This window comes from Pteronotus mesoamericanus, unplaced genomic scaffold (assembly GCF_021234165.1).
Source record: "Pteronotus mesoamericanus isolate MK-2021 breed Mesoamerican mustached bat unplaced genomic scaffold, CSHL_Meso_final contig_25, whole genome shotgun sequence".
In the NCBI taxonomy this organism is placed as follows: Eukaryota; Metazoa; Chordata; class Mammalia; order Chiroptera; family Mormoopidae; genus Pteronotus; species Pteronotus mesoamericanus.
Genome location: NW_026555105.1, coordinates 23,378,394 through 23,404,014, shown reverse-complemented (window position 1 = coordinate 23,404,014; position 25,621 = coordinate 23,378,394). Strand labels below are relative to the sequence as shown.

At 40.4% G+C, this 25,621-nt stretch overlaps 1 protein-coding gene across 3 annotated transcripts in view; it reads right to left on the bottom strand.

The window, feature by feature from the left end:
• The window catches only part of ATRN (attractin), a 147,125-nt gene that overhangs the window by 54,301 nt on the left and 67,203 nt on the right, over window positions 1-25,621 (bottom strand). For all 3 annotated transcript variants that reach the window (XM_054573975.1, XM_054573976.1, XM_054573977.1), the window contains exons 12-18: window positions 19,695-19,915; window positions 17,195-17,316; window positions 16,160-16,298; window positions 14,362-14,552; window positions 10,645-10,864; window positions 9,319-9,504; window positions 8,587-8,820 (exon numbers count right to left, since the gene is read on the bottom strand). In XM_054573975.1, the coding sequence (XP_054429950.1) occupies window positions 8,587-8,820; window positions 9,319-9,504; window positions 10,645-10,864; window positions 14,362-14,552; window positions 16,160-16,298; window positions 17,195-17,316; window positions 19,695-19,915 (1,313 nt within the window). The remainder of the gene's footprint in view (window positions 1-8,586; window positions 8,821-9,318; window positions 9,505-10,644; window positions 10,865-14,361; window positions 14,553-16,159; window positions 16,299-17,194; window positions 17,317-19,694; window positions 19,916-25,621) is intronic.

Sequence of the window (25,621 nt, the reverse complement as noted above, 5' to 3'; positions counted from 1 at the left end):
ATAAGGAGGGAAAATCATATGTAATTCCACCACCCAGAGGTCACAACATAATTGTTGTGTTCGTTGTAATATTCAATTTTGATTTTTAAACTTCTATCACAATTATTTTACATTATTTCGTTCATCATAAACAAAACTTTAAATGGCATAATGATTTCCATGAAACGTAACAGTTATTTAACCATTCACTTACATTCTGATATTAGTTTGCTTTCAGTTTTTCATCTTTAGGAAAATAACCACCTTTATATATAAACACTTCCATAAGTGGAACTACTAAGATCCTTGATGCATACAGGACTTTACAACTACAAAAGCAACAGAAGCCTGGACCTCTCAGGACTGCGCAATACAGCCGTGCAGGCTGTGTGCTGCAGACTCCAGGGGGGCCATTCATACAGCAAACAGCCTGTACCACAGTGGACAGAATCTGATTATGCCGCTCTGTCACCTACTCCGGCTGACATATAGCATTGTGTAAGTTTAAGGTGTCAGCATGTTGATCTGATACACTCATACATTACCAAGTGATTTCCACCACAGCACTGGTTAACACCTGGGTCACATCACATAGTTAGTACTTTTTTTGTGTGTATGAGAACATTTAAGATTTACTCTTTCAGCAGCTTTTGCAGATTTTTCTTGCTTCATCAGCACGAGTTTCTTTACCATCTCAGAAACTTTTCATAGCCTTGTACCTGTTCTGTTTTCCACCTGTTTTCTACCCCATCCCTGTAGGTATTTGAGTTGTTCTATATAGAGAGCAGCTGAAAAACTCAGAAATGACTACATCAGTTATGACTGCACCACAATTACTTCGGATGTGTGGGATACACATGTTGTTCCTGTGAAAATGAGTTAAGTCCCTTAGCTGACCTTCTACATCTGTGGATGCAGAACTATATAGCAAATGGCAGAGTGCACCATACACAAAATATAACACCTAAAGTCATTTACAAAAAAAAAAAAAATCGAACAAATGCCTCTCTTTTCCTCTTCAAAATCTCCCTGAAATTACAGAAGAAATGTAAAAACAGTGATTAAATCAATAGGAGTATGGGGTAAGGAGGAAAAGGGCTCTCAGAAGTATTCAGGAGGCTTCCCGTCAAGACAGTGACATAGGCAGACATGGCTCGCCTCCTCACACAACCACATCAAAATTACAGCTAAAATACAGAATCACCATCACTCTAGAATGTCAGAAATCGAGTTGAATGGAAGTCTGCCAACTATGGAATTGAAGAAATCACATCCATCCAGACTGGTAGGAGGGACATAGACAAAGAGCAGGCTGGCCCCACACCCACATAGATAAAAATTCAGAATGGATTATCGCGGGAGTGAGGAGTCCCAGATCCACACCAGGCTCCCCCCAGACAAGGATTCCAGTGCCAGGAAGGTAACTACCCACAACTTGTGGCTGCAAAAACCAGCAGAGATTGAGTCAGTGGGGGCGATTGCTGGAGCCCTAAGCACTTCCTGCTGGGGAACCCACACATGGACTCACCTACTCAGACTCGCTCCCTCTGAGCTCCAACACCGAGGTGGCAGCCTGTAGGGCACGAGTGGTACACAGAGAGAGACTGAAGTGTCTGACATCAGGGTGAGCAGAGGACATTGTCCCTTTGCTGAGTCCTCCTGCCACAGAGCCAGTAGGCTGGTGCCATATCTGAGACTCCATCAACCTGGCTAACACTGTGTGACCCACCTTGGAGATCCACAGAAGCTCTACCCTACCCTACTTACAGGCCCACCCAAGCTGTTTGGCTCCTAAATCCTATCAAACAAGCAACAGCTGGCTTCAATGAGCCCTGGCGGCAGCCAAGTTAGAGTCATATCCTGGCTTCACCTGGGAATCTCCAAGCCCAGCACAAGTAGCAGCCACCTCAGATTGCTTTACAGCTAAGGCAGGGTGCCTGGGGCAAAACAGAGGTCGAGGCTGATGTTGGTCTGCACCACCCAGGGAACTCCCAGGGCCAGCGTACCCAGTGGACAGCTATAGGCCATACTGGGGCACCGCCACCCTGCCCCTGCACACCTGATCCTTCATAGAGGGCAGAGGTTGGTGGTCAGCAGTCACAGCCAGTCCTTGCAGCTGATTGGCCTAGGTAAATCCCTCCCATTGATCTGCCAACAGCAACCAAGGCTCAACTACAAGGGGAGAGTGTACTTAGCCCACACTAAGGGTGCACCTTGAGTACCCAGCTTTGGTGATAGGGGGGACTATGCCACTGGACCCTAAAGGACACCTACTACATTAGGCCAAACTACCAAGACATGGAGTCAAAACAGCTCTACCTAATACAAAGAAACAAACATGGGAGGCTGCCAAAACAAGGAGACAAAGAAAGATGGCCCAAATCAAAGTACAGATCAAAACTCCAGAAAAAGAGCTGAACAAAATGGAGGTAAGCAATCTATCAAATGCAGAGTTCAAAACACTGGTTATATGGATGCCCAAGGAATTTAGTGAGTACCACAGCAGCATAAAAAAGACCCAGTCAGAAACGCAGTACTAAATGAAATAAAGAACAATTTACAGGGAAACAACAGTAGAATGGATGAAGCCAAGAATCAAATCAATGATTTGGAACATAAGGAACCAAAAAAACAACCATTCAGAACAAGAAGAAAAAAGAATCCAAAAAATGAGGATAGTATAAACAGCCTCTGGAGCTACTTTAAGAGGTCCAACATTCATCTCATAAGGGTGCCATAAGAGAAAGAGCAAGAAATGGGAAATTTATCTGAAAAAATAATGAAAAAAAATTTGCCTAATCTGGTGAAGGAAATAGACATCCAAGTCCAGGAAGCACAGAGTCTCAATTATGATGGATGCAAAGAGGACCACTCCAACACATATCATAATTAAAAGGCCAAAGATTAAAGAAAAAGACTCTTAAAAAAAAAGATTTTATTTATTTTTTTACTGAGTAGAAGGGAGGGAGGAAGAAGGAGAGAAACACCAATGTGTGATTTCCTCTCGCACGTCTCCTACTGGGGACCTAGTCTGCAACTCAGTCAAGTGCCCTGGCTGGGAACTGAACCAGAGACCCTTTGGTTCACAGGCCAGCACTGAATCCATTGAGCCACATCAGCCAGGGCTAAAGAGAGACTCTTAAAAGCAAGAGAAAAATAGTTACTAGACGGTTGCCATCTGGGAGGGAGGAGGGGGAGAACGGGTGAAGAGGTGAGGGGACCAAGAAGTACAAACAGGTACTTACAGAATAGCCATGGGGATGAAAAGTACAGTTTAGGAAACAGAGTAGCCAAAGAACGTATGACGAACAATGGGGGGGACTGCCTGCAGGAGTAGGGGGTGCTGGGTGGAGTGGGGTTAAGGAGGGAAAACCAGGACAACTGTAATAGCATACGCAAAACAAAAGGAGCCCTGGCCAGTGTGGCTCAGTGGATTCAGCACCAGCCTGTGACCTGAAGGGTAATGGTTAGATCCCTGGCCACAGCACATGTGAGGGTTGTGGGCTAGGTCCCAGTCGGGGTGGGGGGCATGGTGGGTGGGGGAGGGGCAAGGTGAAGTGGGGGCGGGACATGTGGGAGGCAACTGATTGGTGTATCTCTCACGCATTGATGTTTCTCTCCCTCTCTTCCCCTCTCTCTAAAAGTAAATAAATAAAATCTTAAAAAAAAGAAAAAGAAAAGCTAAGCTTGTGTTCTTTTTTATTTAAAAAATAAATTTTAAGGGAAAAAACATTAAAAAAATAAAAGTAAGTATTGGGAGATACTTCTGAAGTACTGAGGAATTTCTTGAAATTATAAAGCAGTTATGGTCAATCTGACAGAGAAAGGAGAGTTGAAACACTTGTATCCTAATGTAAGAGAAGAAGGGGACTGACAAAGTGACTACATATGCTTTACGAATTGACATCTGAACAATCCAAGAGAGGCTGGGAGCCAGAGCAGACCTTGGAAGACTGATGGATAGGAGGAAGTACCTCACGGACTGCTGAACACACTGTTGACACATCTGTCCAGGGCTGCAGGAGGAAGAACAGTTCTGTGGGGTGGGTAGGGGAGGAGAAGTCAGGGGTCTGAAATAAAAATCAGGGCAATACCCCAGCTATCTTCAGGTTGCTACAATATCTCAGGGTAGGGAGGCACTTGGCACAACCATGAACATGCCAAATGTATCCAATACCTGGTCTGTTGCTCCCTCCTTCTTCCCCTGAAAGAGAAATGCGGACCACTCAACAATAGGGAAGACCAGAACTGGAGAGCCCTGTGGCTGGCTAGCCAGCCTCTCCCTTAGGACATAATTACACCACATCTTTGCAACAGCTCAGCGTACCCAATAGAGATAATGAACACAAATCAAGCTTGAAAAGTAACCAGTGTAAGAAAATCATCAATGTAAAGGCACCACCTGGGTAAACATGACAAGCAACTAACCCTGAAGAAAGGGCTGATGCAAGAAACTTAAGAGAATGAAAAAATACTAATTTTAGTATTAAAAGAGGCTTGAGAGATTACTGTATTCATAAACTAAGAAGGCAAGCTCTGAAAAAAACCTCATGATATTTATTGACTTTGCACAATGAAAAAGGATAAAGCAAAATTAGACAAACACCAAAAAACCCTTAACAGGTTAAAAAGAAGAGCACATATGGTCAAAAATTTATCTTCAAGAAAATATTATAAGTATATGCCAAAAAAAATTTGATTACTGCCCTGGCCAGGGGTCCCGCTTGGAATATTGTTGTGTACACCAAAAGGCTGTGGGTTCAACCCATGGTCAGGGCACATACTTAGGTTGTAGGTTTGATCCCCAGTAGGGGCGCATTTGGGAAGCAATCAATTGATGTTTCTCTTTCACATCAATGTTTTCCTCCCTCTCTCCCCCTTCCTCTCTAGAATCAATAAACATAGCCTTGGGTGAGAATTAAAAAAAATAACTGATTACTTAGATGAAATAGACAAATTCCTAGAAAAACGCAGATTACCAAAACTGACGCAGGCAGAAATAGAAAATCTGAATAGACCTATAATAAATAAAAAGATTAAATTAACAATCAAAGATCTTCGCACAGAGAGAAGTCTAGCCCAGATGGCTTCACTGATGAATTCTATCAACACTTAAAGAATGTCAATCCTTTATAAACTCTCATTAAGTAGAAAAGGGGGGAATACTTTCCAATTTACTCTATGAAGCCAATAGCAGCCTGATACCAAAGCCAGTCATCACAAGAAAGGAAACTATAGAACAGACCTATATCCCTCATGAATATAGATACAAAATCCCCAACTAGCAAATTAAATCCAGCAACACACTAAAAAGGATTACACAACATGAGTACGTGGCTTTATCCCAGAAATGCAAGTCTGGTTTAGTATCCTTAAGTCGATTAACATAATACATAGTATCAAAACATGAAAGAACAAAAACATGCATTATCATCACAACAGATTTAATAAAAGCATTTGACAAAATTTAGCAGTCATTCATGATAAAAACCATCAAAAGGCTAGAAACAGAAGAAAAATTTCTCATCTGATAGGGCATGTATGAAAAACTTAAAGTCAACATCAAACTTAATGAAGACAGACTGAATTCTTTCCCCTTAAAGTCAGGGAATGACAATGACATGCACTCTCACAACTTTCATTCAACATGACATCGGCATTTCCAGCCAGGCCAGTAAACTTCAAAAGATAGATATTTAAAGAGGGTATACAGATTGGAAAGAAAAAGTAAACTGTCTTTCTTAGCAGACAACATGACCTTGTATGCAGAAAACCCTAAGAAATACACTAACAATCTAACAAATAATAAATGAGGTCAGCAAGGCTGCACGACACAAGATCAACATAAAAAAATCAATTGTATTTCTATACACTACCAATGAACAATCAGCAAATGAAATTAAGATAGTAATTTCATTTTAGGAAAATTAAAATACTTTGTATAGTAAATTTAACAAAATAAGTACAGGATATGTACACTATAAAACATTGCTGAAAGTAAGTAAAGAACTAAAGAAATAGAAAAACATTCCAGATTCATAAATTGGAAGGTTTAATATTGTTAGATGGCAATACACCCCAAGGTGGTCTATTCCCTCAATGCAATCTCTTTTTGTTGATGTTGCCAAAATCGACAAGTTCATCCTGAAATTCAAAAGGGAATGCCAGAAACCAAGAATAGCTATGCAAAAAGATGAATTTGAACCTCTATCTACACCACATATAAAAATTAACTCAAAAGGGGGTTACGACATGGACAACACTGCGATGATTGAGGGGGAGGGAGGTATTTGGAGGGAGACAAATGGTAATGAAAAATATATAATAAAAATAAATTTTAAAAAGTGGATTATAGGCCTAAATATAAGAGATAAATCTATGAAACTTTAAAAAGAAAACAAGTAAATATCTCGATTTCTTAGATACACTACCAGAAGCGCATGGGATAAAAGAAAATACACTGGAGTTACAAAATTAAAAAGTTTTGCATTTCAGAGGACATTATCCAAAAAGAAACACACAGAATGAAAGAAAATATTGCAAATCATATATTTGATAAGGGACTTATATCTAGGATTCATAAAGAACTCTCACAGGTTGATAATAAAAAGTCAAGTGATACAATTTAAAAATGGGCAAAGAACAGACATTTTTTGAACAGCCATTTTTCTAAATATGACATACAAATGGCCAATAAGATGCTTAATTTCATTAGTCATTAGGGAAATGCAAATCAAAATCACAGTGAGATACCATTTATCATACACTAGAACACTTATAATCAAAAAGATGAACATAAGTGTTGATGAGGATGTGAAGAAATATGAGCCTTTTTATGACTCTAGTGGGAATGCAAAATGGTACAGCTACTTCTTTACACCCTTTGCCCACTTTTTCTGTTGGGATATCATTTAGCTCCCCCTGCTCCCGAGAGGGAGGAGATTTACATATTCTGCCATCACTGGACATATATACTGCAGGTATTTTTCCTCAGTCTGCCTCTTGCCTTTTATTTTTCTCTGAACTCGCAGAGAGCCCTGTTGTCAGTGGCACTGCCCGCAAAAGGCTCCTCGGAGTTCTCACCCACTCATCTCCTGGGAGTCATTTTGCACCTGCCTGACCTCTCCCAGCTGTTCTGGAGGCCCATCAGCACTTTCCTGAGTGTCTACTGAAGGTCTGTATCAAAGGTCAATTTCTCAGGGTTAGTTTCTCAAAGCAGCTTCCCCAGCAGGTCCAGGCTTTTAGGCCAACTCATGGTCTATTCCTTCTTTTTTAAAAAAATCCTCATTTAACGGTATGTTTATTGATTTTAGAGAGAGAGGAAGAGTGGGGGGTTGGGAGAGAGGGGAGGGGGAGAAAGAGAGGGAGAGACAGGCAGGCAGACAGACAGAGAGACATCAGTGGGAAAGAGAGAGATCAATCCAGTGCCTCCCATACCTGCCCCAACCAGGGATGGAACTTGCAACCTATGTACGTACTCTGACCGGGGATCAAAACTGCAACCTTTTTGGAGCACAGGATGACATTCCAACCAAAAGATACAATACGGTTTATTTTTTTCTTTCAATACACTCAATTATCTAACACAGGTGGCCACCCAATTACCAGATAAGTTCACAATGAACCATGAAAGAATGTAAAGCAAACCATGCCACCAAATCCTCACATGAGGACAAGTTATCATTCATTTTGAGGACATGTATATAATGGATTGTATCTGCTTGGTTATTTACTTATAAGCGTGAGATTTCACTCTGTATTTGAAATCTCATTAGTGGATAGCCTGTGATGTGCATCACAGTCTGCTTAAAGCTTATTCAATAATAAAAGTGTTTTCTTTTTTTCTTTTCTACATTTGTGGAGAGGAATTTATGGGTTGACTGAAGATCTTATTTTTAATTTTTCTCCTAACAACTGCCAAGATGTATTTTTAAGTAAAAAACAAACTGCAGAATTATATCCTATGCATGATATGTTTTTACTTTTAAAAATACACATTTGTATGTCTAGGGGTATCTATACCAAACTGGTAAAAATTTTTACCTATCTGAAGAACTGGAGATGAGAAGAGGAATTCCAGTTTTTTTTTTAATTTTATGTACATCTGTAACATTTAGTTTTTATTATGAATTTATTTCATTACTTTTGTAATGAATGTTAGCAACACAACTCACTAGAGTATATCTTTTCATTAATAAATATTAAAAATATTTTCCATGTAAAATTATTTTTCCAAAAATGATATTATAAATATTTTTAAAGGAAATCCGTAAAAATTATACAGCTTTCAAGGTTGGTTGGTTGGTTTTTTTAAACCTTACCTGAAGACATGCTTATTGATTTTATAGAGAGGGGAAGGGAGGGAGGGAGAGAGGGAGAGAAACACTGATGTGAGAAAGAAATATCAATTGGTTGCCTTTCATATGTACCCTGACTGAGGAGAAAACCAACAACCTAGGCATGTGCCCTGACCGGGAATTAAACCTGCAACCTTTTGGTTTACAGGATGATGTTCCAACCAACTGAGCCACATAGTCCGGGGCTTTCAAGGTTTTATTTGCAAATAGATAGAGAAATATTTGATTTTGGCTATACAAGACATCTTACCTGGACAATGAATGAAAGACCAGTTGTATCTGCTGTCCTCCAGACACATGCTGGAATTGAGAAGGGGCTGTGGGTAGAAATTTCCTATAGGGGCCTGAGAAGACATCCTCACTGGGCCTTTGTAGGAGCCCTCTATGCATTTCCCTTTGCCAGTATTGCTGGGATCAGTACACCAGCCACAGCCTGGTTGCTCCAAGCAATGGCCACAGGTACAGTAGCCTGAACAATTTCCAGCTGTTAGGAAAAAAAACAAACAAGTTGATTTGAATTTATTGTACTTAGTAATTACCTTTTTATTTAACAGACTATTCAACTTCTGTGAGTCAAAATTCCTATTCTATTGTGACTGTTTAAATGATGTAATAAATTTCAAGAGCCCAATATCTTGCTCTACAATAACAGGGACTCCTCCTTTCTCTCTCAATCCCAGCATTTTGGAGGCAGAAGGGACTTTAAGGTCACCTGCTGGAAAACACTTACTTATATGAGCAATATGATACCGAAGTTGAGCAGTTCTGTACTCTGCGATCTATCTTACATTTATTTACTTGTGTCATTTTGCATAATGCTGTATGAAGGTTCTCATCAGGCAGCCTATGGACAGACCTGAGCCGAAGGTCAAGTCCACTCTTGACCCTGAAATGTTCAGAGGCTGACAGCACAGCCTCACAGCAGGAGTTGTCACCTCTACATAGGGCACTAATTAGTGCCTACAGCTCACTTTTCACTTACGGGGACAGCTGCTCATGGTATACCACTCCATACACTGGCCATAAGGGAAGGAGGCCACGTAGGCATTGGAATCCACACACTGCTTCATGTTGCTGCACCACATGCACTCGGAGCTGCCACTGGTGCACTCTCCACACGCTGTCCTCAAGGCACATGGCACCCGGCACTGCTTGCTGCTGTGGTTCGCTGGGAAGTAAACCCAAGAGAGACACTGAGAGCTCCCACCATGTCAGCTAAGGTCAAAGGCTTTTCAGTGTGGACTCACTAGTTGTCATGAAATCAATTCAGTGGACTACATTAAATAAAGGAGAAAATAGGAAATATCAGAGTCACCATGTATTGTTTAGTCAAGTATATTTATACATTTGGAGAAGATGTTTTTCGTTTTGAAGATCATTAAGGACAGACTTGTGGGAACAAGCTAATCTTCCCAACAAGTAGGATCTTAGCATATTTTGGGAAAGAAGGACCAAAGCATTCATTAAATACACCCGAACACACAGGATCCAAAATGGCTAAAAAGTTCCCCTACAGAAAATGTGGAAATCATATTTTAGGATTACTCCTACAGTGCTATGAATTCTCTTCTACACCTCTGTGTTCCCTAAAATATGGTTCCATCCTAAAATGAGACATGATGTCAATGGAGTCCAGCCTCCCAAAGTGCCCAGAAAATTCCACCTATTGTGAGGCCCTCTGCAGGAGGAGGACGCTTGCCTTGGGCTTGTCTGTGTGCCGCAGGTGCTGCCCCTGTGCCTGCCTTTAAGAAGCCTAAATATAGTCCAGAGGAGAGATGCAAACCCAGGAAGTTGCTCAAAATGTTCTTTCCTTCAGGAGTCAAGCACAGCTGCAGCACATCAGGTTTGCTTCTATTTTGTTATAGAACTGCTCTCATCATTCCTTCCCCACTGACAGTCTTTCTGTCTACTGTCCCTCCTGTCCCCTCACTGTCATTTCTGATCTTTTCTTTGTTTTTATTTGCACTTTTGGTTCTTCCTTCCACAGCATTTCTCTGCCAACAAAGAAATTTACCTTTTAGAGCAAGCCTCAATACTTTTTGTTATCAACCAACCAATCATTCTCATTGTTAATTAGAATATTAGGTTCTTTGAGAAGTGTTAGTTATTTTTGTTTAGGCTTATGGCTCATACTATTCAGAGCCAGAGACTATTTTCTTCTGTTTTTAAAAATCTTGGTTATACTCTGCTTCATATGCTTGAAATCAATACTCTGTTTTTCATGAATATTTCACACATGTCAATACTATGCCTTCTACAGTTTTCCTTTCAATGAACTTCCAAAACGCATAATTCCCCACATACTTACCCTCTTTTTCACAGACACTACCATTGAGTGGGTTGATGCAGGTTGCAGCCTTCAAGCCCCGAGGACTGGGTTCTGACAAGATTCCACAGAATCCAGCATCACTGGGTTCAGATGGCATCCACTGTATTGTACTATTTGTGAATGAGGTCATATCTTCCCAGCACCAGTAGGACACATTGATCTTCCGAAGTCCAACCCATGGGGTCAACGTCAGCTTGGTCTATAGACAAAACAGACACAGCTATGAATATAATCAATGTCTTGACCTAAACAGGTGTCTAGATAACAACCATATAGTTACTTAAATGGTTTTAAGTTACTTATCCTCAAAGATACAGGAAAACCTCTCTATCCACTGACTCAGCTATTGCACATTAGGATAGACCATCATTTCTGTGTTACACATCATGCTTGGCATGCTTAGCACTTCAATTATGGCCATTTTGCAAAGGACAAAAACACAGCTCAGAAAATATATTAAACATTTTATGGAGATTAATAGCAAAACAATAATCAAGGTGCAAAATTTCCACATCCTAAGACAAATGCTACGAAAAGATGGCCACTCCTAAGCTTGGTTTAAATATCTATTTCTACATGAAGTCATCTTGCCAATATTTCTGAAATACTGGTTATATATCTGCCCTCAGAATCATTAACTAAGCCCGTTTTGGGGCACTGACCAGTTCAGATGATTAGATTCCCATCTTCAGCTGGGGGGTATTGCCTGGCACTGAATTTTGTGGGGAATAATGTGACAGTAAACCCTAGGGAGAGTCCCTGACTCCTGCTCTACTGAAATTTCCTTCCAATTGCATTAAAAAATTCTTTTAAAATAAAGGTACAAAGTTTAGCCCAAAAATGAAAGGTATTTCTAATTCTGGCAATTATAAAACAAAATGATTGATGTATTTCCATTTTTGAGAGGAAAAAATATATGCATACCTATTAAAAGACCTAAAAAAATAAACACATCCAAAGTAGTTACTTTTAGTTGTAATGAGTAATATTTATTTTAATGTTACTATTTTACAAATTTCCTTTGAAATATATGTTATTTTTAAGGAAATAAAATAATTAAAATCAATGCTTTTTAAAAGCCCTTCAATAACTTCCCTTTGCTTTCATGATAAAACTCAACGCAATTAGCTTTGTAGACAAGGTCTCTCAGGCTTTGGCCTTGATTCCTCATGAGACCCAACTACAGCAATTCCTTCCACCCAGCCTGCAGCTCACCCCTCAATCTCTGCATCTTGCATGTGCAGGTAGCAAAGCACAAAAAGCCCTTCCCTATTCACCTTCCCAATTCACTCCTTCTAATCTTCAGGAGTTACCTCTTTCTGGCTGTCAACCTGCCTCTGTCCTAAAGGCTAGGTTGGGTACTCTTGCTTGTTTTTTCATACAAGCCTGGGCTCTCAGTCTCAACTTATCCCTGACTTACAGCTTAAAGTAAGACTGTGAATTCCTGTTGTGTAAAGGTTGTCCCAGCTAAATTTGACTACCTAAACTTTCTAGAGCTAGAAAATCTGAGGAAGAGTGAAGAGGGACCAGAAGAGAGAACATTTGTGGCCTGCTGGGATAGCTAAACCCTTCCAGCCAGGTATTCTCTGAGAAACATGGAATTGGGAATCACTGGTAATGAGTAAAACCATAAGCCATCATTTTTCTGAGGTAGCCACTACAGGTAAGATAAGCTGATAGCCAAGGAAAGAACAACTGTAGAGACCCATATTTGGGGGTCAGTTGAGAAAAACAAACAACATGAACAGTCTCCAATGGGAATATAAATTTGAAAAAGCTTTTAATGAGGAAGTATAGTAAGAATCTAGGAAAATTTCTTGGCAAGTGGAATAGGGAAACTGAGACAGACAGCTGATCAAACTGGCTGAGCAATTTACATCCATATACAAAACATCACCTCCCTAGAGATTATATCTAGGCCTCAGTTGTATTTCAGCTCCAGGCTCAGAGAAGCAGCAAAACTAGGCCAGCAATGCCAGATCCAGCTGCAATGACTAACAACTCCCTGCCCTGGCACTGACCAACTAGCAGGGACTGTGACCCTAAACTGGTACACCTGGAAAAATGATGCATATTCTGCTGAAACCTTTCCCCGAGGCCTCCTCTAAAATGCCTGCTTGCAAGAGAGCTAAAAGCCCTCAAGACAGCCCTGCACAGTGGCTCAGTTGGTTGGGTATCATCCTGTAAAGCAAAAGGTCACCAGTTCAATCCCTGTCAGGGCCCATGCCTGGGTTGCAGGTATGGTCCCCATGGATGTTTCTCTTCCACTCCTTCTCCCTTCTTTCCCCCCATCTCTAAAAACAAATAAATAAAAAAAATCTTAAAAAAATAAAAAACCCCAAGACGAAGGGCCCAGGGTGCTCTCCCTCTGGGAAGCACGCTTACATCGTTCCCTTCCTCCTTTTCTTCCCCCACAGGCACTCATCCCCTAAACTCTAAGGGACCCCAAGAGACTTGCAACCAAGGGAGCAAGGAGCAGCGGCCGCTCACCCTCAGCTGACCCCCTGAACCTGTCTCCAAGGCCCCCATTTCTCTGACCTCCCCGTGAGCGAAAGCGGCCTGGGCTCTCCTGTTGCTTCTTCTATGCTAAGGTATTCCTTATTTCACTGTCCCCAGCTTCGATAACATACACTCATAATCACCTGGACTCACACTGTAACATGCATGTGTAGGTTCTTTCCTTCATGAAATCAAGAACCCACACACTACCGGCTGGCCCTAGGCAGACCCCCTCAGGACCAGGTCCCCTGTCTAGTAACATCAAGATACAAAATACCAACATTTATAATGTATTACCAATATCTGAGTATCTGCACCATACCAAAGTTGCACTGGAAAAAAAAAAAAAGACTAATTGGAGAAAAATAAAATATAGGGCGCCTCCTACCAGTTGCAGAACTGCCCTCCAGGGGGTATACCGGGGCCACATGTAGCCAGGACCCAGGCCATACTCCAAGTCCTCACCTGAAGAAGGCTGCACCCAAGGAAGTGCTACCTATTGCTTTTCCCCTGCTCGATGAGAAGAACATTCCCCCCAACCTGCTCTGTACCAAAGCCAGCACTGTAAAGAGTTTTGTCTTATGAGTATCTACTTAACTGAGGATAGGACCACAGTCTAGGGCTTTAGACTCAAAAAGACCAAATGTGATTGTGGAATGTCAACTACAAGCCACATCAGAGCACTGAGCAGATGGGAAGAGAACTTGGTCCTTTCTGTGCTTAGAAACTCTTGATAAGGTACCCTCTCCTTTTGGGCTGGCCAGGCCTAAGAAAGATGCAAACAAATGTACATTCCTTAGGGTGATGAACATTAAATCATATTACACCCTATAATAATACCTGATATCTGAGAGACTGAGGTGCCTTAATTCAACCTAGCTAAGTGGTAGGGACATTCCCCTCCCTTCACAGCAGAACCCAGGGATACAACAGATACAAAATCATCTACTGCTGTCACAAGGATATGTGCATAGGTACACATGTCACTATTCAATACACACATTATTATTGAAATATAATTTAATAGACATGACTAATAAAGTGTTAAAAAGTTTAAGAAAAGAAAGGAGGTATTAAAGGAAGAGACCGACAGTGCAGTTCCACAGTCTGTACACAGCACTCCTCCTGCCAAGCACATTACATGCCCGCAGTGGACAGTGGATACTAGACACTCAAGTTCTGAGGATTTTAACTCACCGCGCTCTGCGACGACTGCATTATTCGCAGCTGCTTAATGACAAAGTCTACCTTCTTCTGGTTTGTAAGAGAGGCCAAAAAGGCATTGTGGTTCCTACAGGACAATTTAGCGTTGTCATAATTCTCCTTGGCAGTAGTAATTTTCATACATGTGTTTACAACCAAATGCCAGCCACTGCCACAGATAGTTTCTTTTGTAAAGGAGGGAGAGAAAGAAAAAGTTTTAGAAATCACACAAAACTACTATATTACCAATTCAAATTACTGAAAACTTAAATGGTTTTTGGGATCTGAATTCCAGGTTTTTGGGATCTGAATGGTTATTAGGATATAGTGAGAGTATCAGACACATTACTAAGGACCAAATACAGAATACAAGAATTTAAAAAATGCTTATTATCACAGTCATATTTCCTGGATCTCAAAAAACATATCCTGAGATCGACCCTCCTGTGTCTTAGAAGAAAACACTTGTTTGGTGCCGTGTTGGATTTTATAAATCTCCTTTTGAAGAACAATTAGAAACAAGACTGAAATTCTAAGAGCAGAAAAATGAATATGCATATTGGAAGGATGGGGTTAAAAACTGCAAAAATGGAAATGAGTTGGTGAAGGAACAATCTACAGTCTTCAAAAGCTACAATGTTTTCACATCAAATGGAAGGTAAAATCAAGTGCACAAATTATCCCAAAAAATGAAGTGGAAAGATCATTTTGAGGAAAAAAAACCCGAAGTGATTCAGCTGTAGCACAGAAAGCAAGCCTGTGATCTGCTACTGTGATTGTCCTGAACCCTCCCAAAGGATAGCACGGAAGCTGCGAATACTTCCTGGAAGACAGTGAGCAAAGCAACTTTCCCAGAACCAAAGTACCCTGGAGACACCACCAGCAATGTACATTAATAGTCGGTGAGATAAATGAAAGTTACCATGGGTTAGGGATCATTTAAGAGCAGATAAAACACTTGCCCCTCAAAGTGTGGTATCAGTGTCACCAATTGTTCAAATGTAGATTCTGGGCCCCACTCTAGATTTGTACCAGAATCTGACTTATATAGCAAGATCCCCAGGTGTTTTGCTGAGCACTGAAGTTTGAGATGCAATGAGATAAAGAGCAAGAAGCCCACTCATGCAAGATGAATCAAGTACTTCCAAAGAACATTCACAAGGGGCCTGGTAGAGCCCAACTGCACATGCCTCACATGTTGCTCAGAGCCATAGGAATCCCCTTTCCTCGGTATCTTGGTTGAGCAAATACATCATAGTTTCCATCATGGCTGGCTGGCCAGTCTCAGACTCCCTAACTCATCATCCTGAACCTCAGAAATGCCATCAATTAAGGTATTTGGGGCTTGAGATCACCCCAAGAGATGCTGTAGACACAGGCATCTCTTTTCTCCTTGTCAGAAGACGCTTGACAGTCTAATCCCAGTGGTCAAAAGGAAGCACTCTTCATTACATGCGCAGCAGACTGGCTGCTGAGACTGCTGCTTCTTACTCCCAGATTTCCACCGCAGAGCGGGGTGAGGATAATGGAGTGGGCTTGATGACAGCCAAGCTGTCATTTGATTCTCCAGAGCAGCAGATGATGCTTTACTCCATTTCAAAGGACAGTGGAGCATACTTAAGAACTCTATTTTTGTTTTAAAAAATAACAACCACAACAGTGCTATGGGAGATGAATGGATGAAATGAGCTTGTCCACTCCTGCTGCGTCCGATCAAGGCTGCACAGTATTGAGGCATGTGTGTAAAGTCTTTGGACCCATACACACACCAAGGTGCCCCTGTAAAGCCTACCGGGCAGGGCGACGCATTCCTGATTCCGGGGCTCCCACTGGCAGCTCGGGTCCAGGGCACAGCTCCTGCAGCTGGTTTTCTTACTACAGTAGTACACGGGGTTGTCCTTGGGGCAGTTCTCATATCTGAAAATGGAGATCTAGAACACAGTGGATATTACAACAGCTTCTCTCATATCCACAGAGAGAGCTCATGGTGAGGACAAACAGGACGCTAAAAATTGAATTAAAGAAGCAAAGTGCAAATACATAAATAAACAAATAAGATACATATGAAGCTGCACTGCAGTGAAAACACTTTAGTGAAAGGTTCTGCTCAAGGACATGCCTTATCCTGGCAAGGAGGCAGTGTACTCTTAAATACCATGCTTCAACCTGCTCACCTGTGAAATGGGAATGTTGAACGTAATGCTTTTCAAATGCCTCCTAAACAGGCTAAAAGTTTTATATTTTATGGATTGCTTTACAGATTGACAAAGAATGTCTTATAAACTTATTGTCATTTTTGACAAAGAATGTCAAAAACTATAAAAGCTGAGTCACCATCTTTGTTGCCTTATAACCTAAATAAACAATTAGAGATGGTGACCATTACAAGTAATTTTGCTGAGCCAAGATATACCACAAGACAAGTAGACTTATTTCCACAATACAGCGTGGCTGCTACACACCTGACTCACTTTTAGTCTCAAGTTTTAACTTGCTTCCAAAACCCTGCACAGGCAGAGCTCACCAAGCCTCACACCAAGGCTCCAGTACGTAGCCACCGCCATGTCTAGGGAATGGGGAGTACTCGAAACACCAGTCCTTCCTCCTAAAGCACCACATGTCAATCCTGTGACAAGGACCTTTGGAATTAGAATGCATAGATCATCCCTTCCCAAAAGAAAACCTGAGCAATAATGAAATCCAAATCTACACTGTAGGTTTTAAAAATGACTCTGGGTCAGTATTCACACCACACACATTATAATCTACACATAATCCCACTCTGGGCTGTTCCATCCTCTGAAAACCTTGAGAAATAGACCCTGACCTGGCCTTCCGTGCAGCTGTGGTTCCTAGGGACACAATAGTCGTTGCACCAGTGGCAGTCATTGGTGTTGGCTGTGCAGCTGTAACAATCGGTGTGCTGGTCACATCTGTCATGGTCAAGTGCTATGAAGAGAAGGAAAACCCATCAACTGCGACAGCTTCTCAGAAAAGTCACAGGGCATTACAACTACTGTTGAGCACAATCTGAGACTGAGGTTAAAAAAAAAGTAACAAGGGTTGGGAAGTAAAATGAGGAGCAAAACTGTCAGGAAAACACATCAGTGAGGTTAGGTTAAAATAAAATAGATTTAGAAATAAGTAGACAATCTGAAAAAGCACCATTTTGTACCCACTCCCCCCTACAAAAGTACACAGAAAGTGAAAAACAAAGACGGGCTAATTTAATTCAACAACAGCGCGATATGATGGAAGTAGCTCTGATTCTTTAAATACTTTTCGTCCCAAGAAATAATCAACTACCAATAGAATGAACACCAGGAGCTAAACAAAGTAAGGAAGGCTGAGACTCAACCATTCCTCCCAGCTATAAACACAAGGCTAATCTGGGCACAGGAAGTAGGCAGCACCACAGAACCCCAGAGGAGGCACTAGGCTGAGCTGCATAAGTCCAAGAGCGTAAGTTTGAGAACTTCTGGGATACCACAGACCTGCTGCATCTCCTACTGACCCTAGATAGGTTAAAGTCAGGAACAAAAGGGAAGCTGCACACCCATATTGCCGCCATGTTGAATTGCTCATGGACATAGCACATGATGAAATCCATGGATAAGAAAAGGTAGGGTCCATTCTCACAAAGACTCGAGCATCCTGCTCCTTAGGTTGTCCTTCCTATCCTGGTCATCATGCCAAGGACTGAGCCCAAACAGAAAGCAGAGTCAACCAGGGAGGTGACACTTGAGATGAGTTGATATAAAACGGGTTCATACTGAACCATCTAAGCTAAGTGAATATTATATCCTAAAAAACTTGCACACTTCTTGAGCTTTAAAAAACTTGGTTAAAAAATAACTATGTCACTGATTTCATCCCTTTAGGAGACAGGAACTAACCCTACCAAGTTCCGGTCATCTCAGTTCTCCAGCACTCACTAGCTCACTAATGGACTTGGAAGGTTGCCTGGCTCTTCTTACTGAGGATTTATGTTCAGCTTAAGAATGAAAGCTGCCTCTATCCACCATAACTCTCATGATACCAACCCTAACAGTTAAGAAATTCAGTCAACATATTTTAAATTGAAGTGAACAAGTATTCTGCATAGACATTTTTCTTTTTTCTTTTAATTTTACTTATTGACTTAGAGAGAGAGAGAGAGAGAGAAACATCAATTTGTTATTCCACTAACTTATGCATTCATTGGTTAATTCTTGCATGTGCCCTGATCGGAGATCACCCCCGCAACCTTGGAATATCAGGATGACGCTCTAACCAACTGAGCTACACAGCCAGAGCACATTTTTCTTACTCTTAGTGGATTTTCTCACATATTACTCTGCATTGTGCTAAATATCAGAGCATAAGGGTAAGAAGCTCAGTAGGCAAGAGTAAGAAAGCTTGGAAAGCGTAAGAGGTACTTCTAGGAGCAGGGATCACTACTCATCTTCAGCAACTATCTGTCTTGCTATCATTGCTGTGCTGAACTAGAGAAGCTAGAAAAGATCAGTACGTTGCAAAGACAGCAACTTTACCTCCATCCATGAGAACAATCAACCCCAACATAGCGTTTTTAGTTGGCTCTCCTCATCTCACCCTTAACATTAGAATTGCATAATTCAAAATGGTAGCTACTAGCTACATGGAGTTTTTAATTTAAATCAGTTAAAGTGGTCCTGGCTCGTGTGGCTCAGTGGATTGAGCTCCGGCCTGTGAACCAAAGGATAGCTGGTTCAATTCCCATTCAGGGCACATGCCTGGGTTGTGGGCCAGGTCCCCAGTAGCGGGCACACAAGAGGCAACCACACATTGATGTTTCTCTCCATCTTTCTCCCTCCCTTCCCCTCTGTCTAAAAATAAAATAAATAAAAATCTAAAAAAAAAAATCAATTAAAGTAAAAAACTCAGTTCTTCAGTCACACCAGTCTCATTTCAAGTGCTTTATAGCCACATGGGGCTAGGAGCTACCACATTGGAGCGGTGCAGATATAGAATATTTCCATCAACATATACACAAAAAATCATTGGACTGCATTTCCTCAAACAAAATGCAGCTAAGGTTCTGGAGCTAATACACAAAGTCTAGGCAATGCCAAGAAGGTTTTGTCTCTATGATTTGCAGACAGCTTGTAGGAGCCACATGGCATGTTCCCACCCATTGTAAAGATGTTTACAAACCAATTTTCCATAAAGCTTTTGCGTAAGTTATTATTGAACATTTTTGGGTGGTAACAAGAACCTAAAAGATATACATATGCTAAGTGACTTCATAATTCAGATAAAATGAGATTTCAAGTTAATTGTATTTTAAGAAGAGGAAAAAAACATACTTCTTTTGGAAAAACATTCTGATTTTAACTTTTCTTCTTGTGCTTCTGTTGCCAACTCCCAGGAGATACACTGAGAGGACCCTGTATCCCACACACACTGGATGCCAGGTCCTGCTGCTTGGCAAGCAGCTTCGCTCTGATGTGCTTCACACCGCTCTGAGGTAAATGCCAGGATGTCACTGAGGAGGAGACTATTGAAACCACCAAATACATACATGGTGCTAAAAGGAAAAAAAAGGGAGAGCAGTTTACTGAAAATTTATATAAACAAAGGCATGATACACTATTTACAATTTTCAAACAAATATTATATATTAAAGTCCTGTGAGAAATTATTTTTCAGGATATCAAAAAACATTCTTCTACCCGTCCCTCCCAAATTCTAACCTTTTTGGGCTTTCTAACCCAGAATAATTCCAATAATTCACATACTCTTTATAGAATTATATTAAAAAGTTCTCATGATAACACAGAGGCTTTTAAACATTATTCCCTGGAATATTTTAGCAGCAGGGTAAGTGAACATCTTTTAAAATTAAACACATATTTCTAAGTCTACATATTCTTAAATATTAAAAATAAATATGTATAATTTTTAAAGCATATATAAAGTCTCCTGAATTAAATCTGTGTAATGGTTCATAAACCAGTAAGAAACAGATAAAAGTGCACATGGAAATTTAGTACAAAGTAAAAGTGGCATCTTAAATTAGAGCAGAAGAGATGGACTTTCCAATAAATGGTATGGATATAAATAAACATGGAAAAAGATAAAATTGAGTACATTTCTCTACACCAGAATAAATTCCAAATGAATCAGAGAACCACTTGAAAAAGAAAATGAAGCCATACATGCGTTAGAAGAAAACATGAATGAGCAACTCTATAACCTGGAAAGGCTGCATCACTGGGCTCTACAGGACACCTACTACACAAGGCACTCTACCAGGTCCAGAAAACCTAGCAGCTCTACCTAATACATAGAAACAAACATAGGGAAGCAGCTAAGATGTGGAGACAAAGAAATAGGTCCCAAATGAAAGAAATCTCCAGAAAAAGAACTAAATAAAGTGGAAGCAAGCAAACTACCAGATAGAGTTCAAAGCAATGGTTATAAGGTTGCTCAAAGAACTTAGTGAGAACATCAACAACTTGTAAAAGGGCATAGGAAACATGCCCTTTTCAAAAATCAATAAAAAATGAAGGCAACACTAACTGAAATGAAGAATAATTTACAAAGAATCAACAGTAGAGTAGATGAAGCTGAGAATCAAATCAGTGTTTTGGAATAGAAAGAAGCATATAATACTCAATCAGAATAGCAAAAAGAAAAAAAATCCCACCCTCCCCCAAATGAAGATAATGTAAGAAACCTCTGGGACAACTTCACGTGTCCCAATGTTCTCATCATGGGGATTATGGAAAGAGAAGAGAGTTAGAAATTGAAACCTATTTGAAAAAATGATATAAAACTTCCCTAACCAGGGGAAGGAAGTAGACATACAAGACCAGGAAACACAGAGAGTCCTAAACAAGATGAATCCAAACAGGCCCGCTCCAAGACATATCATAATTAAAATGAAGAAGGTTAAAGGCAAAGAGAGAATCTTAAAAAAAGCAAGAGAAAAGCAGTTAGTTACCTACAAGGGAGCTCCCGTAAGCCTGTCAGCTGATTTCTCAACAGAAACTTTGCAGGCCAGAAGAACGGCAAGAAATACTCAAAGTGATAAAAAGCAAGGACCTAAGAGAATCAAGAAGGCAGAGGAGTGAGTGGAAGTCACAGTGACCACCTCCCAGGACTAACCTGGAATTACAACTAAATTGTGGAGAAATCACCCGGAACAACTTAACAATAGCAAGAGTGGAGCCCTATAACCTCGGAGACAGAAGAATTGGCTTTAGCGCAATTGAACTGGTAAGGAGTGTGGTAGAGACTTGAGAAGGCAGGTGAGGCGCCCACGGGCAGCAGCACCAGAATGGTATTGAAATGGCCAGTTGGATCCCCCTGAGAAGAGTGGGGTCTAAACCAAAAGTGGAGATCTCTAGCCTACAGCACCAGAGCCCAAAAAGTACACAGAAAACAGCCAGCTACGGAAAGTGGCAGGGTTGCTCTTTGCCAGAGACAGGCAGCTGGAGACACAAAGAGCCGCTTAAAGAGCCAATGCATAACTTTTCATTTGTAGTCACTTACCCTGGTCTCCAGCAAAGGCAGGGGCAGAGTGGGCTAGAGACACCTGAGGAGAGACTGGGGAAGGAGGCTTTGGGGAAAGAACTCACAGAGTGGTTGGCAGGATCTTGGTGCTGACTCATCCCCCATGTGGCAGCAGCCATCTTACTCAGGCAGAGACCACTCACCCTGAGCAGCATCAGCATCAGAGTACCCAATAACCCCCCCGCCCCCAGGAGGGACTCCACCCAGCCCTGAGCTGTCTAAGTCAGCCTGCTGAGGGCAGAGTAACTAGATTAACAGCTGAAGGAAACAGCCATGAACAGTAGATTCCTGGAAGTCTCGAACTCACTGCCTAAGGTCAGACAGGGACATCTGACATCATCAGAGGCAGATCCAGAAAGTAAAAACAGTGGTCTCCTACCATAGAAGTTCACACCACAAAGTCAGGAAATCAAGACAGATGAATTTAGGAAGCGGAAGCAAAAAAGAAGAGTCTCACAAATAATGGGAGACAAAGAAATACCCCCCACTCAAAAGGAAAGGAGGAATCCCCACAAAGAGAACTAAATGAAATAGAGGCAAGTCAACTATCAGATATTATGTTCCAAACAACGGTTCTAAGGAAGCTCAATGAGCTCAGTGAACTCAAGAGAGAATTACAAAAAAACTACAGAGAAACTATGAGGAACTTACTGCAAACCATATCAGCATGAAAAAGGACATAGAAAGTATCAATAAGAGTCAAGGGGAAATGAAGGATACAACTTCTGAATTGAAGAACACAGTAGAAGGAATCAAAAAAAGGCTAGATGAAGCCGAGGACTGAATCAGCGAGCTGGAGGACAAGGTAGAAAAAAGCTCCCAGAAAGAGCAAGAGAATGAACAAAGACTCAAAAAGAATTAAGAGGCTTTGAGGGAAATGCAGGACAACCTGAAATGCCATAACATCTGTATAATAGGGATACCAGAAGGAGAAGAGGATGAGGAAGGGATAGAGAACCTGTTTGAAAAAGTAATGCTGGAAAACTTCCCTAATTGGAGGAGAGAAAAAGTCACACAAGTCCCGAAGCACAGAGGGTCCCATTCAAGAGGAACCCAATGAGGCCCACTCTAAGACATACCATCATTAAAATGGCAAATATCAAAGACAAACAGAGAATCCTAAAGGTGACAAGGGAGAAAGAGGTAGTAACATATGAGGGAGCCCTGATACGGCTAGCAGCTGACTTCTCATCAAAAACACCGTGAACCAGAAGGGAGTGGCAAGAAATATTCCAAGTCATGAAAAGCAAAGGCCTGCAACCAAGACTGTTCTACCCAGCAAGGCTTTCAACTAAAATGGAAGCCAAAATAAGGAGTTTCCCAGACAAAGGAAGGCTAAAAGAATAAACCTCCACCAAACCAGCACTCCAAAATATGCTAAAGGGACTGCTTTAAGATGAAAAAAAGCCTATGAATACCCCATTCCTTTCACGGTCACCAATAGTTGATATTACCAACATTTTTTATACGTATTAATCTGATTGTGACAATGATGTGTTAATTGTTCCTTTATTATTTGTTGAAACTAAACCTGTTTTTGTATATTTCTTGCCTATTTCTATTATTTTAAAAAAGCTTTAAATGACTTTTTGGAATTCTTTATCCATTTATCAATTAAAGGTTTGCAGAATTTTTTTTCCCTAAAAAAAAAAAAAAGAAGCTGTTAACCCTTTTTTAGGTGTGTGGCAAATACTTTCCCATTCTATTACCTGCCCTTTAACTTTTTTTTATTTGTATATTACTATATAGTTTTAAATGTTTAATATAGTAATATTGTCAATATTTTACTTTATAGCTTCTGGGTTTGAATATTTTACTTCATGGTAAGAAAAATCTTATTTTGTATTTTCTCCTAAAACTCCTTAGATTCTACATATTGATTTTTAACTCACCTGAATATTTCTTGTATAATGTGTGAAATAGGGCTCTATATTTGTTTTATTTCAAGTAATAGTGGTCCATGCACCTTATTTGTCAAATAAGCCTTATTTTCCCCATTGATTTGAAATACCAACTTAATCATATGTTAAATTGTTAGATATAGTTTGTCTCTAGAATGCTCATTATATTTCATTGATCTACTTGATTATTTCTGTACTGGTGTCATGTTGTTTTAATTGCTGAGACTTTATAATGGTTTTAATTTTTTTAGTATTTTATAATTAACACTGACATTTAAAAAAATAAATAAAATCAATCTGCATTAAAAAAAAAAAGGCAAAAACCTACAACTAAGGTTACTCTATCCAGCAAAGGTGTCATTCAGGACATATGAGGTCTGTTCAGAAGGTATCCAGCCACATAATAAGAAAAGTAGAGATATTTATTGAAGAAGATACAAGAAACACTGTACACAGGACAATGATGCCTCAGTCCCCTTCAAAGTAGGCACCTTGGGACCTCACACAGTTCTCCCAATCAGCATCAACTGCTCCATCAGATTTTCCCGAATCTCATCAACTGTCTGAAATCTTCCTTTTCAAAAGTGATTTTAGTTTTGGAAAGAGCTAGAAGTTGCAGGGTGCCAGCCAAATCTTGGCTGTAGGGGGACTGAGTCACCTAGGTGATTTGATATTTTGCAAAAAAAATTGCACAATGATGCACAAATAGACATGTTGTCGTGATGAAGCTGCCAATCACCAGTTGCCCATAGCTGCAGCCTTCTGAATTATCTGAATAGTTTCTGTGGTGGAATGTTGAAGCTTAATGCAAAATTTGATGCAGATTCACTGCTCTACTCACTCAGTCATTTTGAGTGTAGCAGCTACACAGTGCACATGCTCACTCAACAGCATCTACTGCCCCCCAACTAGTACAGTGAAGTCATCATTGTTCACGTATGCACATTCCAGTCCACTTTCCTTGGCTGCCAGGTTACATCAATGTGGCACAAACTGTTGTTATTAACAATGGCTGGACTTTTTCTGGACAGACCTCATATAAAGAACTTCCCAGATAAGGAAAAGCTATAGGAGTTTATTACCATCAAAGCAGTATTATATGAAATGTTAAAGGGTCTTTAAGAAGAAAAAAAAAAGATCAAAAATATGAACAATAAAATGGCAATAAATACATATCTATCAACAATGGAATCTAAAAAAAAAAAAAAACACAACAGCAGAACAGAACCAGACTCATAGGTGCAGAGAACATTCTGATGGTTGTCAGATGAGAGGGTCATTGGGGGGATGGGTGAAAAAGATGACGGGATTAAGAAGTACAAATTGATTGTTAAAGGACAGTCACAGGGATGTAAAGTGCAGCATAGAGAATATAGTCAATGATATTCTAATAACTATGTATGATGTCAGATGGGTACAAGATTTATTGGAATGGCCACTTAGTAAGTTATAAAATGTCTAACTACTGAGATATACACCTGAAACTAATATACTATTATGTCGACTGTAACTGAAAAATAAGAAATTACTTAAAAAATAAAAATAAATTGCCCTGGCTGGTGTGGCTCAGTGGATTGAGTGTTGGCTTGTGAAGCAAGGGGTAGCAGTTTCAATTCCCAGTCAGTGCGCATGGCTGGGTTGTAGGCCAGGTCCCCAGTAGTGGGCGCACAAGAGGCAACCACACATTGATGTTTCTCTCCCTTCCTTTCCCTCTGAAAATAAGTAAATAAAATCTTTTAAAAAGTACATGTTAAAGATAATAAATGAGAAAATGAGAAAAAATGAGGCAACGGGGAAATTTCAACACTGATTGA